This window comes from Triticum aestivum, chromosome 3A, assembly GCF_018294505.1.
Source record: "Triticum aestivum cultivar Chinese Spring chromosome 3A, IWGSC CS RefSeq v2.1, whole genome shotgun sequence".
In the NCBI taxonomy this organism is placed as follows: Eukaryota; Viridiplantae; Streptophyta; class Magnoliopsida; order Poales; family Poaceae; genus Triticum; species Triticum aestivum.
Genome location: NC_057800.1, coordinates 206,436,040 through 206,450,218, shown reverse-complemented (window position 1 = coordinate 206,450,218; position 14,179 = coordinate 206,436,040). Strand labels below are relative to the sequence as shown.

The window sequence follows — 14,179 nt, the reverse complement described above, 5'->3', positions numbered from 1 at the left end:
CCATGGCAGGCAGAAGAATGTTGTGCAGCCCCCTGAACCAGAGAAGGAAAAGGAGGAGGAGGCCACAGTGGTGATGCGCCGTGGCAGGCAGAAGAATGCTGTGCAGCCCCCTGAACCAGAGAAGGAAAAGGAGGAGGAGGCCACAGTGGTGACGCGCTTTGGAAGGCAGAAGAATGTTGTGGAGCCCCCTAAACCGGAGAAGGAAGAGGAGGAGGAGGCCCCGGTGGTGACAAACCGTAGAGGGAGGAAGAAGAATGTGGTGACGGACGCCCCTCCGCAATTGCCTCCGAAGATGAGGTCCATAAGGGGCCGTGGCAAAAAGGCTAGTGCAAGCGACATGGTTCTTGAGGATGTGGAAGAGAAGGGAGGAAATGAGTTGGCTGTATCAAGAGCTCGTCCTGAGGACTTGCTCGTTTCGGCGACATTGAAGGGTGTTAAGGCTCAGAAGAGGGATAAGGTGGCATCTGGGGATGGAGACATAGAAGGGGCTGCAGTGTCATTGGAGGAGAAAGTGCCGAAGGGGAGGGCCAGTGCTCGGCTTGCCGCTTTCGATAATGGTGCTAATGCGGCTGCAGCGCCCATTGAAGAGATGGAGGAGGCTGTGGATGCAACGCTCCGAGGGAGGCAGAAGAAGGACGTTGAACCTCATGAACCAGAGAAGGACGAGGAGGAGGAGGCCATGGTGGTGACACGTCGCGGGAGGCGGAAGAAGAACATGGAACCTCATGAACCAGAGAAGGAAGAGAAGGAGGACAAAGCCCCAGTGGTGATGCACCATGGCGCAACGAAGAAGAATGCGGCGCCAGTTGCTCCTGTATCACTGCCTCCAAAGAGGAAGTCTGCAAGGGGCCGGGGAAGGCCTACAAGGGCCAGTACAATGAACACAGTTCTTGAGGAGGAGGTGGTGGAGGAGGAGCAGGGGGGAAATAAGTTGAGTGCGTCAAGAGCACGCACAGGGAAGCCACCGACTTCGACGACGGTGAAGAAGGGGGATAATGCAGCAGCTGTGGATGGAGAGGTCAAAAGAACTGCAAAGCCGTTGGAGGAGAAATTACCAAAGAGGAGGGCCGTTGCTAAGCTTGCTGCTAACAATATCTCTTATGCGGCTGCAGCCAAGCCCACTGAAGAGATGGAGGAGGCTACAGAAGCGTCTCACCACGGGGGGCAGAAAGCCATGGAGCACCCTGAACTAGAGAATGATGAGGATGTCACCATGGTGACGCACCGTGGGGAGCGGAAGAGGGCTGCTGTGGTGAAGCGCCGTGTTGCCGGGAAAAAGGATGTGGTGGCAGTGATGAGGTCTGGAAGGGGCCGAGGAAGGGTTGGAAGGACTAGGGCAAGGAATAACGTTCCTGAGGAAGACAACATGGTGGTAGAAAAGGAAAATGAATTGCCTGTGCCAAGAGAGCTGGCAGGGAATCTGCCAGTTGCGACCGCGGTGAATGGGGGTGAGGATAGAGAAGTCAAAGGAACCAAAAAAGCAGTGGAGTCTGAATTGCCAAAGGGGAGGGCCAGTGCCCAGTCTTCTTCCGACAACAAGAGTGAGGAGGAACAGGGTGGTGCGGATGGTTCTTCTAGAGTTGCCAGTGCCCAGTCTTCTTCCGACAACAAGGGTGGTGCGAATGGTTCTTCTAGACTTGATTCAGGATCTAACGGAATCCCCAACACAACAAGCAAATACAGAGAGGTACAGTAAACATGCAAGTCAATGAGGTAATATAGTTATCGATATTCTGGAATGATGTACTTATCTTTTATTATCTGTTGCAGGATAGAAAACTGAAGCCGTACTCGACTCCCTTTGATGTCAGGCTGGATAGAGCTCTGAAGAAATACTCTGCATGAGTTACTGGTTGCTAAGTTTAAGAGTTAAAAATGTGTTATGATTGTGTGGATAGGTTCTGTTTCTACTCTGTAGGAAGAATGACTCGTAGATTTTGGAGTCTGAATCCAACTGAATTTTGTGTACATTGAAATGGAGATGCATGTTTCGTTCCTATGCTTGATACAGAAGTTCAAGAAAAAAAAATGCTTGTTTGTGTTTTTACTTTGCAAATGTTTATTGGGAAGATGCTTTGGTTGTTATTCTTCTTTCCCTTTCTATGTTCTTACATATTTCCTATATTCGTATTTGGTATGACACTGAGGAGGGACTGAACTTGATGTGTGTGCTTACCGAGAAGGTTGTTGTCACCTTGGTTTTGCTGGGAGTTTGACTGAAGCAAAGAAGGCAAGATCAAGATAGTCCTGTCTGCTACTTCTAAAAAAAGATAGTCCTGTCTGCTTCCCAGTTAGGGCTTGCTGTTTCATTTTGATTTCTTCTATCCTTCATCCTTTTTCCCCACTCACACTTCAAAATGCATTATATTCTTTTTTGAGGGAATTCAGCATTCTTGGCTACTTGTTCGCTCAAACTGTCCAAATATCATTCACTTGGTTTGACCGCTCATTCAATATCTTGAGATGACTTTACTCGTTCAGTTACAGGACTGACCTAGAGGGAACAACAAAGACAGGACACCAAAGCCAAGGAAGGATGAAATTCGATATTTGACTGGATTACTAAAGATACTATGAACCAACTTGGAGTTATTCTGCAGAATATAGGTGCGAATTTTTTCAGTGTATGATCAAAAGTGTCTCTTGCACTCTTCACTGACTGTCATTGATTTCAAAGAGCTCTCAGAGGGTTCTAACAACATTTCTGTTTATCCAATGTTCTGAGAACTTTTATCCAAGCCATGTTGCCCTAATATAGCCTTTTGTCAGATTCTCTCGTGTTTATTGTGAAGCCATATTTATGGCATGATCAAGACAGCTATAATACGAGACTTGAGCTTTGTAAACTATACTGATTTACTTAGTTCTGTGTTCAAAACTCTAGGAGATTCAATTCACTTCCTGTTACACATGTGAAACTGTACACAGGGACTGTGAACTCAATTTTGGTAGAAAAGAAGAAAAATAGATTGCCCACACATTTTGTACACATTCAAAACTCTAGAAGATTCACTTCACGTCCTGTTAATCTTTAAATTCTGCATGAGGTGCTGCTGCTGAAAGTTAACTGTATTGAGTTTGATGTGTGGATAGGAGTAGTTCTACTTTGTCTAGGAACAATGTCTCGTAGATTTAGATTGTGGACCCAATTGAATTTTGTCTACATTGAATTGGAGAGACATGTTCCTTGCCTGTGCTGTAAATAGAAATGCCAAAAAAAAATGCTTGCATGCGTCTATATACATTGCGAATAATTCTGAGCAAGATGGTTTGGCTTTCGCCCTTGCTTCCATGTTCCATAGTACTCCCTATGTAAGTAGTGACCTAAAAGGTCTTATAAAAGTTTACAGAGGGAGTATATCTTACCAAGAGGGGCACTGAAGTTTATGCAAATCACCTACCGAGAAGTCCAGAGCCACCTTGATTTAGCCGAGTTGACTCAAGCAAAGATGGCATGATCAAGACAGTCCTGGTTGCTTCACAGTTAGGATTCCGTGTGCATTATGAGGTCTCATCGATTTATGCTTTCATTCCTTGCATCATTCTATCTGAAAGAAATTCTACATATCTGTGTTGGCTTACTGTTCGATTAAACTGGCTGAATGTTCACCTCGTTTAACTGCTCATTCAAGTTCTTAAGATAACTGCTCATTCAGTTACAGGACTATTAGAGAAAACACCAAAGGAAGGATATCAAAGGCGAAGGTTGTGATATCAAAGGCGAAGGTTGCCGTATCAAAGGCGAAGGTTACAACAGAAGGTAATATGATCTACTCCCTCTGTAAAGAAATATAAGAGCGTTTAGATAACTGAAGTAGTGATCTAAACACTCTTATATTTCTTTACGGAGGGAGTAGTTTTTTCTTGAAGCAATTTTGCAGAACATAGGTGTGACATTCTTTTCAGTTTATGATCAGAAGTGGGCTCTCATGCCCTGCCGTTAACGTTGATTCCAAAGATTGGTTTGGGTGTTCTTCCAAGTCATTATAAATTGTCATCCTTGATTCCTCATTCTGCGAAGTCACTTGATTTGTACATGTACTTTTCTGTTCATTGCCAAATTATTTCACCTGCCGTACTGCAAGATATTTGTGCTTAAATAGCAAAATTGTCGCTTTCACTTAAGCTCTACGAGGTTCACTTACTTCCTATCACACGTGACAACTGTACATAGGGACTATGGAATTAGTTTTGGTAGGAAAAGGATACAGATTATTCACAAATTTTGCAATAGTACGAAAGTTGAAAGACATAATACTACAAAGAGCATAAAAATGTGCTTGTGCATCTTATGAACTTGAAGAACATGGTGCTGAACCATTCATCAAACTGCTGGGAAAACCTCAGTTCAATCTTAAATTAAGTATCCACCAGACATCAGAAAGAAAAAAAAAAGGAAATCTGCCACCCTTGGTTGGTTGGGCGTCCAAGGCAACCCAAATTCGAAACTGAATTTCACAGCTCGAGTTAAACTGAAATCTTGGTGTGTGGAAATTTTGTGGGTTGAATGGTCTCCCACATTCGCTTGATTATGCAGCGTGACTACTACTCTGCTGGTCCTGTTTCTATGAATCAAGCATCCACTGTTGGCTCCTCTTTCATAGCAGGAATTTTACTTTCTATGGAAGAGAATATCAGTTATTTGTTCTTAATCTTCACATTCCTGCTAATTGGCGTACCTGAGATGCGAGTTTCAAATCAAAGCTTGATGGAGTGATGTCTCGCCACACCGGCAGGAGCAGACTGCAGGTTTGTGGCTCTTCCTTTGGCATAAACTTTCCCTAGGTTTGTAATGAACTGTATGCATCGATGAGTTCGCTGGAGTATCGGTTTCGAGCAAACCCACGATCAATTCCTGCATATATTACCCTAAAAAGACTCCTGCATGTATGAGAGGGCACCATCTGAACCCATGGGCATATGCACCCACTTTTCATGAAATGCATTTTAAGCACGTTTTAAAATGTCAAAAAAATCAAAAGAAAATATCACGCATACATGTTCGCAAATGTGTGTACGCGGCACAAAGTTTTATCAAAAAATGTCTTTGTTTTGCCTCCGCAAAAAAAGACAAATTTCAGTGCTTTTAAATAGTGTTTCACGACATAATTTTTTGTCTTTTTTGCACAGGTCACAAAAAAGTTATTTTTTCATGAAACTTTATGCACGCACATAGAACATGGAGACGTACCCGTGCAATTTTTTTCCAGATTTTTTTAGAATTTAGAAATGTGTTTTTTAAAGTGGGTTCATATGTACCCGGGTTCATCCATGCACTTCTCCTGCATGTATATACAAAATACAGATACCGATGCAAGAAGTTTCAGTAAATCATGAGCAGATCTAACCTAGGGTTGTGTCACTTTGGGCCTGTTTGGCAATCCTCCAGCAGACAGCTTCTTCTGCTCCGTGGTTGAAGTTGGGTCGAACACCCTAAAACTCGGTTTTTTAACTCGAGCAGCTTTGCTCCTGAACGATTTCCAAACTCGGTTTTTTGATAGGCGGCTAGCCAAATATGCCCCTTGTAACTTGGGCCCTCACGGTTTTTGTCAAAATGCAATTGCCATTATTGCGTGGATGATCCCCTCATGGCCCTCCACGTAGGGGTTGCATTGGCATTGCCTTTGCCTAGGGTAACGTTATTCAAATGAACGTTTGCTGAGGGTGCATCGCAAAACGAACGTTTTTGACTGCAATTTACATGTCGAGAACATGAAAACTTTTTGAAGCAAACACAATAATTCTTTGCACAAAATTCTCTGTTTGCCAGATGTTTACTGTATGTTCTGTGAAAATGTTGCCATATGAAATGTTCGCAATTGCCATGTCCCACAGTGAACGTTCGCTGACTACTTGGTTCTTTTGTTTTCCTTACGGGAATGAGGCTAAACCTGAACTCTGCATTGGTTGATGCCAAATATTGAGGCCAAACAAATCAGTTTATATAAAAGAAATAGTTTTGCTAAAACATGTCTATATGTACTCTAAGTATTGCACATCTAAATCTTATGTCATTGATTTTATGCTAAGATTCCTATACGCATTTTTTTTCTAATTTAATTGAGTCACTTAAATGTGCAATAAATAGAACATATCTAGATGTGACCACTAGTATTGGACCTTGCTTGTATCAGCACCTTCCCAATTCTATCACGAATTCTATGACTGGACCCTATAAAGATTCACCGGTCGTGCGACACACCCTCAAAGTAACACGACGTCTACTTGATCTCTCGTATAGGTCTAGAGGGTTGCTGCGAGCCTGGCGACAAGCTCCTTGGTAATGGAGGGGCAACTCATAGTCAGATGCTCGTAACCGTCGCTCGCCAAGACCGCTCTCAAGTTGGCAGGCGAGCTGCAGAGGAACACGAAGACGGCCTCCTTGAGCCGTGGGTATTGGTGCTGCTCGGCCAATGCCAGGGTTGTCGCCGCGGTGGCCGCGTCGAGGTGCCTGCACAGCTGTCCTGGCAGACAAGCTTCAGCCTCTCCATGTCGTATCTGTCCGCCGCGACGAGCAGGTGCTGGGCCATGGCCGTCTCTTCTTTCCTGGTCGTGGCGGGCAGCTCGTCGGTGTAGATGAAGTGGAGCAATGCCCGGAACACGGCCACGTCCATGTCCTCGATGTGCACGCACCTCATCTTGTTCTCCTTCATGGGGACGACGAGCTCTGCCTTGAAGACCGGTGACCGAGCAGCGAGGATGCAGCGGTGCGCCGCGAATGTCTCACGGCCAACCTTGAATGACACGTCGCTCCACTCCTGATAGGAAAGCATCTGGGAAAGGTGCCGGGGCAGGGCGGGCGGCGGCACCACCACGGCCGGCTCCACGCGCACCTCGTTCACGAAGACGGCGAGGTCGCACCGGACGCTGATGCAGTCGTCCCTGAGATAGCTTGAGCTCTCCAGCTCGGACCTCTTGACGAATCTGTCAAAGTTGATGGAGCTGTCGTGCTTGGTGAAAGCGCACTCGTCTTTGGTGAAAGCACACAACGGAAAATACTCCGTGGCGTGACCGGGCAGGCTGAGCTTTTTTTTTCGAGAATACGTCAAAGGCGTACCATATTTTTATAGAAGAAGAAAGAAAGTATAATTACAAGACGTGTGGTTCAAATGCGAACAGACGACCCACACGAGCAACCCAACACCAGCACCAACACCAACCAACTAAACCTAGGCTAACTTCTCACAAAGCGTTGTAACCCACCGACACCGCCTGCCGCTTGCCTCCACTCGGCTATCTCAATTAGCGTAGAGGTGACTAGCTCGATTTGGTTTTTTTTGTTGCTCCACCCTATTGAACACTCTCGCATTCCTTTGCTTCCACAAAGCCCAGAGGACCGCAGTGACCGTTGTGTCAAAGCCTCTCCTGTCCGGCCCTTGAAAACTCTTCCTTGCTCGAAGCCACCACTCCAAGGTAGTCTCAGTTGATGTCGAGGGTGGCGTGTTGATCTGTAGAGTGTCCCATGTGTTGTACCACACCTCCCGGGCGTACGGGCATTGCAAAAGGATGTGATCCACGTTGTCCTCGTCCTGCAGGCAAGTGTAGCAAGCTGCACTCGCATCCTGTAGGCCATGCCTAGCCCTCCTGTCCGACGTCCAGATCCTGTACTGCATCGCCAGCCAGACAAAAAGCTTGCATTTCAGAGGTGCCCAACTCCTCCAGACACACTTCGCCAGTGGCGACTTAGGCCACCCATTGCATAGGCTCCGATAGACAGATTTGGCAGAGTATTGTCCAGAGCTAGAGCACGTCCAGGTGAATGTATCCTGCTCGGCCTCATTCCTGGGTACAGTTGCCACCCCATGACTTAAGTGCATGCATTGCAGTAGCGCCATGAAGGAGATCTCAGGTTGACAATCCTCCCTCCAACTGTCATTGAGAAGCGCATGTTGCACCGTTCTATTGTTGATCACCCTCTTGTGGACCGTTGCGAGTAGTAACGGTGCAATATCGGCCACCGCAAATCCGTGAATCCACCGGTCACGCCAAAACAACACCTTGTCACCCATGCCAACAGAGATGTGAACCAAGCTGACGAACACTTCCCTTGCCATCGTGTCCTTGATCATCGGCAATCCTTGCCAAGGCCTGTTTGGCTCCGTATGCTTTAGCCATTCCCATCTGACCCTAAGCGCTAGAGATTGATGTTGCAAGTTTTTTATCCCAAGCCCACCATAATCCTTGGGCCGGCAAATCTTGTCCCACGCGACAAGGCATTGCCCTCCATTTACCTTATCCTTGTCAGCCCCAAAAAACGACCCCGTCCACTTATTTATCTCCTCAAGCACCCAGGCCGGGGCCTCCGCAATCATCAGATGATGTACATGCCTGGCAGAGATAATGGATTGCACCAGGATGAGTCGGCCAGGCCGTTGGATCAGCCCTCTTTGCCATGCTGGCACAAAGTACCTCACTTTGTCCAACATTGGCTGCCAGTCTGCACGTGTCAAGCTCTTAACCGCCAGCTGTAGGCCCAGGTACCTACACGGGAACTCTGCAAGATTGCACTGCAGTAACGTGGCCACCCTCTGTCTGTCCTCCAAGTCGCCCCTGATCACGATGGCTAAAGATTTCCGGTAGTTCACTCGAAGCCCTGATGCTTTCCCAAACGCATCCAAGGCCTCCTTTACAAAGCACATGTCCATGGCAGTGGGTTTAATGAACAGTGCCACGTCATCAGCGTATATGGAGATTCTTTGCATGGCCGTGATGCCATTGGAGGAGGTAAGCACACCCACCTCCATAGCTCTCTGTATAAGCTTCGTGAGAGCATCCATAGCGATGATGAAGAGTAGCGGGGAGATAGGGTCTCCCTGACGCAGCCCACACGCGTGACCAAAACTCTTCCCGGCCACCCCGTTGACTATCACCTTGGTTGTTGTGGATTGCAGTAAGATTGCCACCCAAGTCTTCCAGCGTGAGCCAAAACCTTTAGCAGTCATGATCTCAAAGAGGAATGGCCATGACAAGGAGTCAAAAGCCCGCGAGATATCAAGTTTCAGGAACACACCGACCCTCTTCCTTGCATGGATCTTCCTTGCAACTTGTCATACGAGGAGGAAGTTATCGTGAAAGTGCCTGCCCTTGATGAAAGCTGATTGGTTGGCCTCGACGATCAAGTGCATCTGTTTTCTGAGCCGGTTGGCAAGAACTTTGGCAAACAGTTTGGGCGCGCTATGAGTCAAGCTTATAGGCCGAAAGTCCCCAATCTCCTCAGCATCCGGCTTCTTGGGAATGATAATAATATGTGCTTTGTTTAGCTTCCCAAATCCTCTACCATCTCCCACATAGAGCTTCACCATTACCGCCATTACATCATTCTTGATGATTGGCCAGGCTCTTTGGTAGAATGCAGCAACGTACCCGTCCGGTCCTGGAGCACAGTCAGGGGGAAGCTCTTTGATGACTGCCCAAACTTCCTCCTCAGTAATTATTTCCTCCAACTCCCTAAGATCATGGCTCTGCATCCCCAGGAATTGCAAATCCAAAGCATGCTCCCTAGCCTTCTCCTGCCCTAGAAGCCGCTCATAAGCCTGTAAGAAGGCCTCTTCCTTTTGCTCCTGATCTGAGATAATGACTCCCTCTCTTTTGATGTGTGTAATGAAGTTCTTTGCTCGGCGCCCATTAGCAAAAGCCTGGAATAGTTTGGTGTTGGCATCTCCCTCCCTCAGCCACTTCATTCTGTACTTTGACGATCAATGGTTCGCTCCAATGCGGCTAAGCCAAGTAGGGTCTGTTTCAAGCTACGACGCAACCACAACTCCCTACTCTCCAACATCCTTCCCTCTTGAGCAATATCCAGCCTATGTATCACCCAGCTTGCCACCCTCATCAGCATTTTGATGTTGCCCACCCTTTTTTGGCCCCAAGCTTGTAGGTGACTCGCGGTGTTTCTAAGCAGGGCATCTAGTCTCTTGTACGGGTCGACAATATCATCATTGCACTTCCAAGCTTCCTTAACCGCATCCTCAAACCCTTCAAGCTTGGTCCAAAACATCTCGAACCGAAATCACCGCTTGGTGCAAAAACTGGCGCTAGTAGTGAGTAGTAATGGCGCGTGATCCGAGACACCTGTAGAAAGCGCCTGAAGGAGGTACTCAGTGTTTTCCAGCTCCCAGTCTACGGTTGTGAAGACCCTGTCGATTTTAGTCATCGTGGGTGTATCCCTCTCGTTCGACCACGTGTATCGCCTGCCATGCATGTACATCTCCTTTAGCTCATGATCATCCACAAAGTCTCGGAAACGACCCATCATCCTTCTGTTAACATTGGGGTTGTTTTTGTCCGTGGCCCTTATGATCATGTTAAAGTCGCCAAGCAGCATCCAAGGCCCCGGGCACACCACCCGCCAATCCTTAATGTCATGCAAGAACTGAGTTTTCCTCTCATCCCCTTATGGTCCATATACCACAGTGATCCACCATGGGTCCCCTAGCTTGGCAAGCACCCTGCCTGTGAGGAAGCTAGTATTTAGCATGATGTTATCTACCAGCAGCACCGAGCTATCCCACGCCAAGAGTATGCCTCCACACGTATCCACCGCTGGCACATACACAAACCATCAAACGATGGCCCCAAGCATTGCATTACAACATAGTGGTCTATTACATCCATTTTTGTTTCCTGGAAGCAAACTAGGTTCACCTTAACCGTATCCACAAACTCCCGAACGGCCTTCCTTTTAGCTGGATTGTTGAGGCCCCTCACATTCCAGCACAACACCTTCGGGTGCATATCCATCAAGAGGAGACATACACCAACCACCCGTGCTGGCACACTAGTGCGAGCACAACACCACCGTGTTCCGTTCCTCCACGTCAGTACTTGCCGGCACGGCCTTGCCAAACTGCCCCGCGATGATCCGTATGTGTTGCTCACATAATGGCAAATCAAACAAGGCCTGCAGCTCATGCACCATCCCATCGTCCGCCACCATATCTTCCGGCACCAACCCAAGTGCATGCAGTAAGACGTTCTCAGCCGGGCTGTCCTTGGTGCAGCTTGCAGTGGATTTCTTTGTTGCCCTGGTTGTACGCTTCGGGGTGAAAGGCGTCGCTTCCAGCCTCAACTTGGCTGCTTGCACTTCCTTAAGCAAAGGCGGCGCCAGCTTCTTGATGATGTTGGAGCAGAATCCCTTCAGCTTGTTGTATGCCACGGCCTCCTGCGCTGACATGCCCGCTGTTTCCTCCATGCAATTGTGCAGAACCAGGGCTTGATGCTCCGGGTTTTCTGGCGCCAACTGAGAATTTACGTGGTCGCTACCCATGCATGGGGATGTCCCATCCTGCATGGCCATGCATGCAGCGCCCATTGGTGGTTGCGCTGGCGCAGATTCCCCCATCTCCTGTTGCACTGGCCCACATGCGTTGGCCTCATCCGCCTCGTGTTCCTGTTCCTCCACCGAAACTGCCCCTTGCTTGTCCTTATCCCCCTGCAACAAATCCTGGTCCGTCCCCTTAGAGAGAGGATAGGCTGGCGCGTCCACCAAGGTAGATGCTGTCCTGCTCGCGGGGGCCACCACAAACCCCACCTGCTCCGCTAGCCCGCCCACTAGCACCGGCTCCATTGGAGCAGTCATCACGGCCCCACCAATCGCACTAATTGGGGGTTTGCCTCTGCCCATCGACCGCACAGGCCTCGAGGCCGCGTCCCTTTCGCTGTCAGCTGATCCATCCACTGCTTGGCCCGCCTCTTTTTCCTGGTTTGCCCCCTCCTACCTCATTAGGCGTTCTGCCTCCTGCACAACGGCCAACTCCTGGCTGGCGGCCGCAATGATTGGAGTCCTCAGCGTCCCGCCCTCGCCACTCCGTTCCGCACGCCCCCTCCCACCATTCAAAACCTGATCCTGCCTGGGTGGCACCATTGGCTGCATCGCCACCTGTCCAGTCAAACGGTCAAAAGCCGATGTTCTGATAGTGAGACGGTCGTGCACTGTCCCAAATCTGCAAAGTGGACCCTCAGGCGTAAGCTGCATGTGGGGTAACTTCTAATCCTGCCCAACTCCGGTCAGCACCACGGCGGCCGACACCGCTCCTGCGCCGCCTCCATGGACGTGACCACCACTGGCACCGCCACTTCCCCTCTCATCCCGCACTCCGAAACGCCAGTCTCTGCGAACAGTGCTGGCTCCTCTTCCTCCACCCATGTCCGCTGCGCTTGGATCATCAGGCAGTCCGCTCTGATCGCTACCAGAGGACGATCTCAGCAACAGAGGCTCATCGGCGGCGGTGTAGTCAGAGACCTCGTCGACGTGAATCAGCACTTTATATTGCAGAAGGGTAGGCTCCATCAACGGCGACCTCAAGCCTGGCTCCGGCACGGCCAGCCACCGCAGGGACGGGATCTCCTCCGGTTGCGCCGCCCATGCAGTCAACCTGAACGCCGAGAGATCCGAACGGGAGCTCGTTTCTGGCTCAATCATGTCCACAAGGCATGCCGATCCCAACAGCGTCTCTGCCTAATGAGCTTGACCTTTGCATGCACGACGTCGACGTCCGTGGCGACCATGGTGCATTCGAGCTGCATGGATATGTAGCCTGCGCTGCCCTGGTCGCAGCCGTTGGGATAGTACTTCATGCGCCAGGTGTGGCCTCCAACCTGGAACTCTCTGGAGGCGACATGCTGGCCCCTTTGGAGCATCATCTTCGTCCACGAGTAGCCTTCGATCTTGAGCACGTGGTGCCCGCTCGTCTCCGAGACGACGATGGCCGAGGCGGAGGGCGTGGAGCTCGGCGTCGTCGTTGACGGGAGAGAGTGTTGTGGCGGTTGGCGTCGAGGGTGAAGCAAAATCATGAACTCCAAGCACGTCCCCATGAACCACCGTTGGCGGTGATGCCGTTGTCGCTGATCCACGATCGCCGTGGTTTTGTTTAGCTTGTCCTCGCAGACCAACTTTAGCCTTGCCACTTGATATCTGTCCGCCGCCGCGCTTAACTGTCGTACCACGGCAGGCACGTCCTCTTGCCCGGCCATGTCCGGCAACGAGTCCGTGTATATGAAGTGGAGGAAAGCTTGGAACACCGGAGCATCCATACCGTCGATCTTGACGCACATGTCAGCCTTGTGGCCGGAGAGCTCCGCCTTGAAGACCGGAGACCGTGCCGCGAGCATGCAGCTGTGTGCACCAAACGTCTCGTCGCTAACCTTGAACGCCACGTCGGCGCCGTCCTTGGTGCGAAGGAGGCGGGCGAGGTGGACGTGCAGGCCGGGCTCCGGCACATCGAGGAACGTCTCCTCCACGTGCAGGCCCAGGTCGCTCATGACATCGACGTCGCACCGGATGGTGAAGCCGTCGTCCTTCAGGTGCACCGAGTTCTCCAAGTCGAGTCGCTTGACGAAGCGGGGGAAGGCCCAGCCCTCGTTAGGTCTCGGCGACGGGAACGTTCATATCGCGCTGCTGCTGGTGACGTATTCCGGCACCGGTTCGCCGCCCATGTCAAGAAGGCTGAAGCGGAAGCGCGCCTTCACGGATGCTGCCTTGGTGTCGGGGTCAACAAGAAGGCTGACGGAGATCCAGTCGGCATGCTCCTTGGCGGAGCCGTTGGGATAGTACTTGACGCGCCAGGTGCGGCCGCCGATGGGGAATCCGCAGGACAGGACGTGGTCGCCGGTGGCCACCATCGCCTTCGTGTGGGAGTATCCGTCGATTCTCAGCAAGTGGTGCCCCTTGGCCTGCACCCTGCCAACGACGGTCGAGGTCTTCATGGCGGCGACAATGGAGGGATCGGATTGCCTTTTACAACCGGCTGGTGATAGCTACGCGGTTTGTTTACCGGTGAATCTGATCTCGACTCCGAGAGAGGGTAGCAGTGCAATACTTGCCAGGAAACCGGCTTGCCTATGAGGAGTCGATGACACGAACAACGGAACAAGATTTTTTTCAACAGCTCGTATCTATCCCGTACACGAGTTTTTTTCTTTCTGAAACAAGGCAAACGATTTGCAATTTGCATTGATTAAGGGAGAAGGTTTAGATTTATGCCCACAACACGGGAACGAAAACAACTACTCTCGCGGCATTACGTTAATACATTACTCAAGTATTTCGCACCCGCTAGAACCCAAAGATGGGCCTCTTCCTTGATCCTCCCGGCAATTAACATGGTGGGTGCGGCGATGTCGCGGAAACTCTCGTGTTGCGTTCCTTTCAAATCTCCCAAGATACCAACATCATCAACGA

The 14,179-nt window shown here is 49.9% G+C and overlaps 1 protein-coding gene and 1 pseudogene across 1 annotated transcript in view; one reads left to right on the top strand and one right to left on the bottom strand.

The window, feature by feature from the left end:
• Positions 1-2,047, top strand: part of LOC123060975 (ABC transporter F family member 4) — a gene marked incomplete in the record, with an annotated part of 3,619 nt that extends 1,572 nt beyond the window's left edge. The window contains 2 exon segments of the mRNA XM_044483852.1: positions 1-1,687; positions 1,771-2,047. Of these exon segments, the coding sequence (XP_044339787.1) occupies positions 1-1,687; positions 1,771-1,845 (1,762 nt within the window).
• A 61-nt stretch (positions 2,048-2,108) lies between these two features.
• Positions 2,109-13,870, bottom strand: LOC123056884 (uncharacterized; annotated as a pseudogene).
• Between the last annotated feature and the right edge of the window lie 309 nt (positions 13,871-14,179).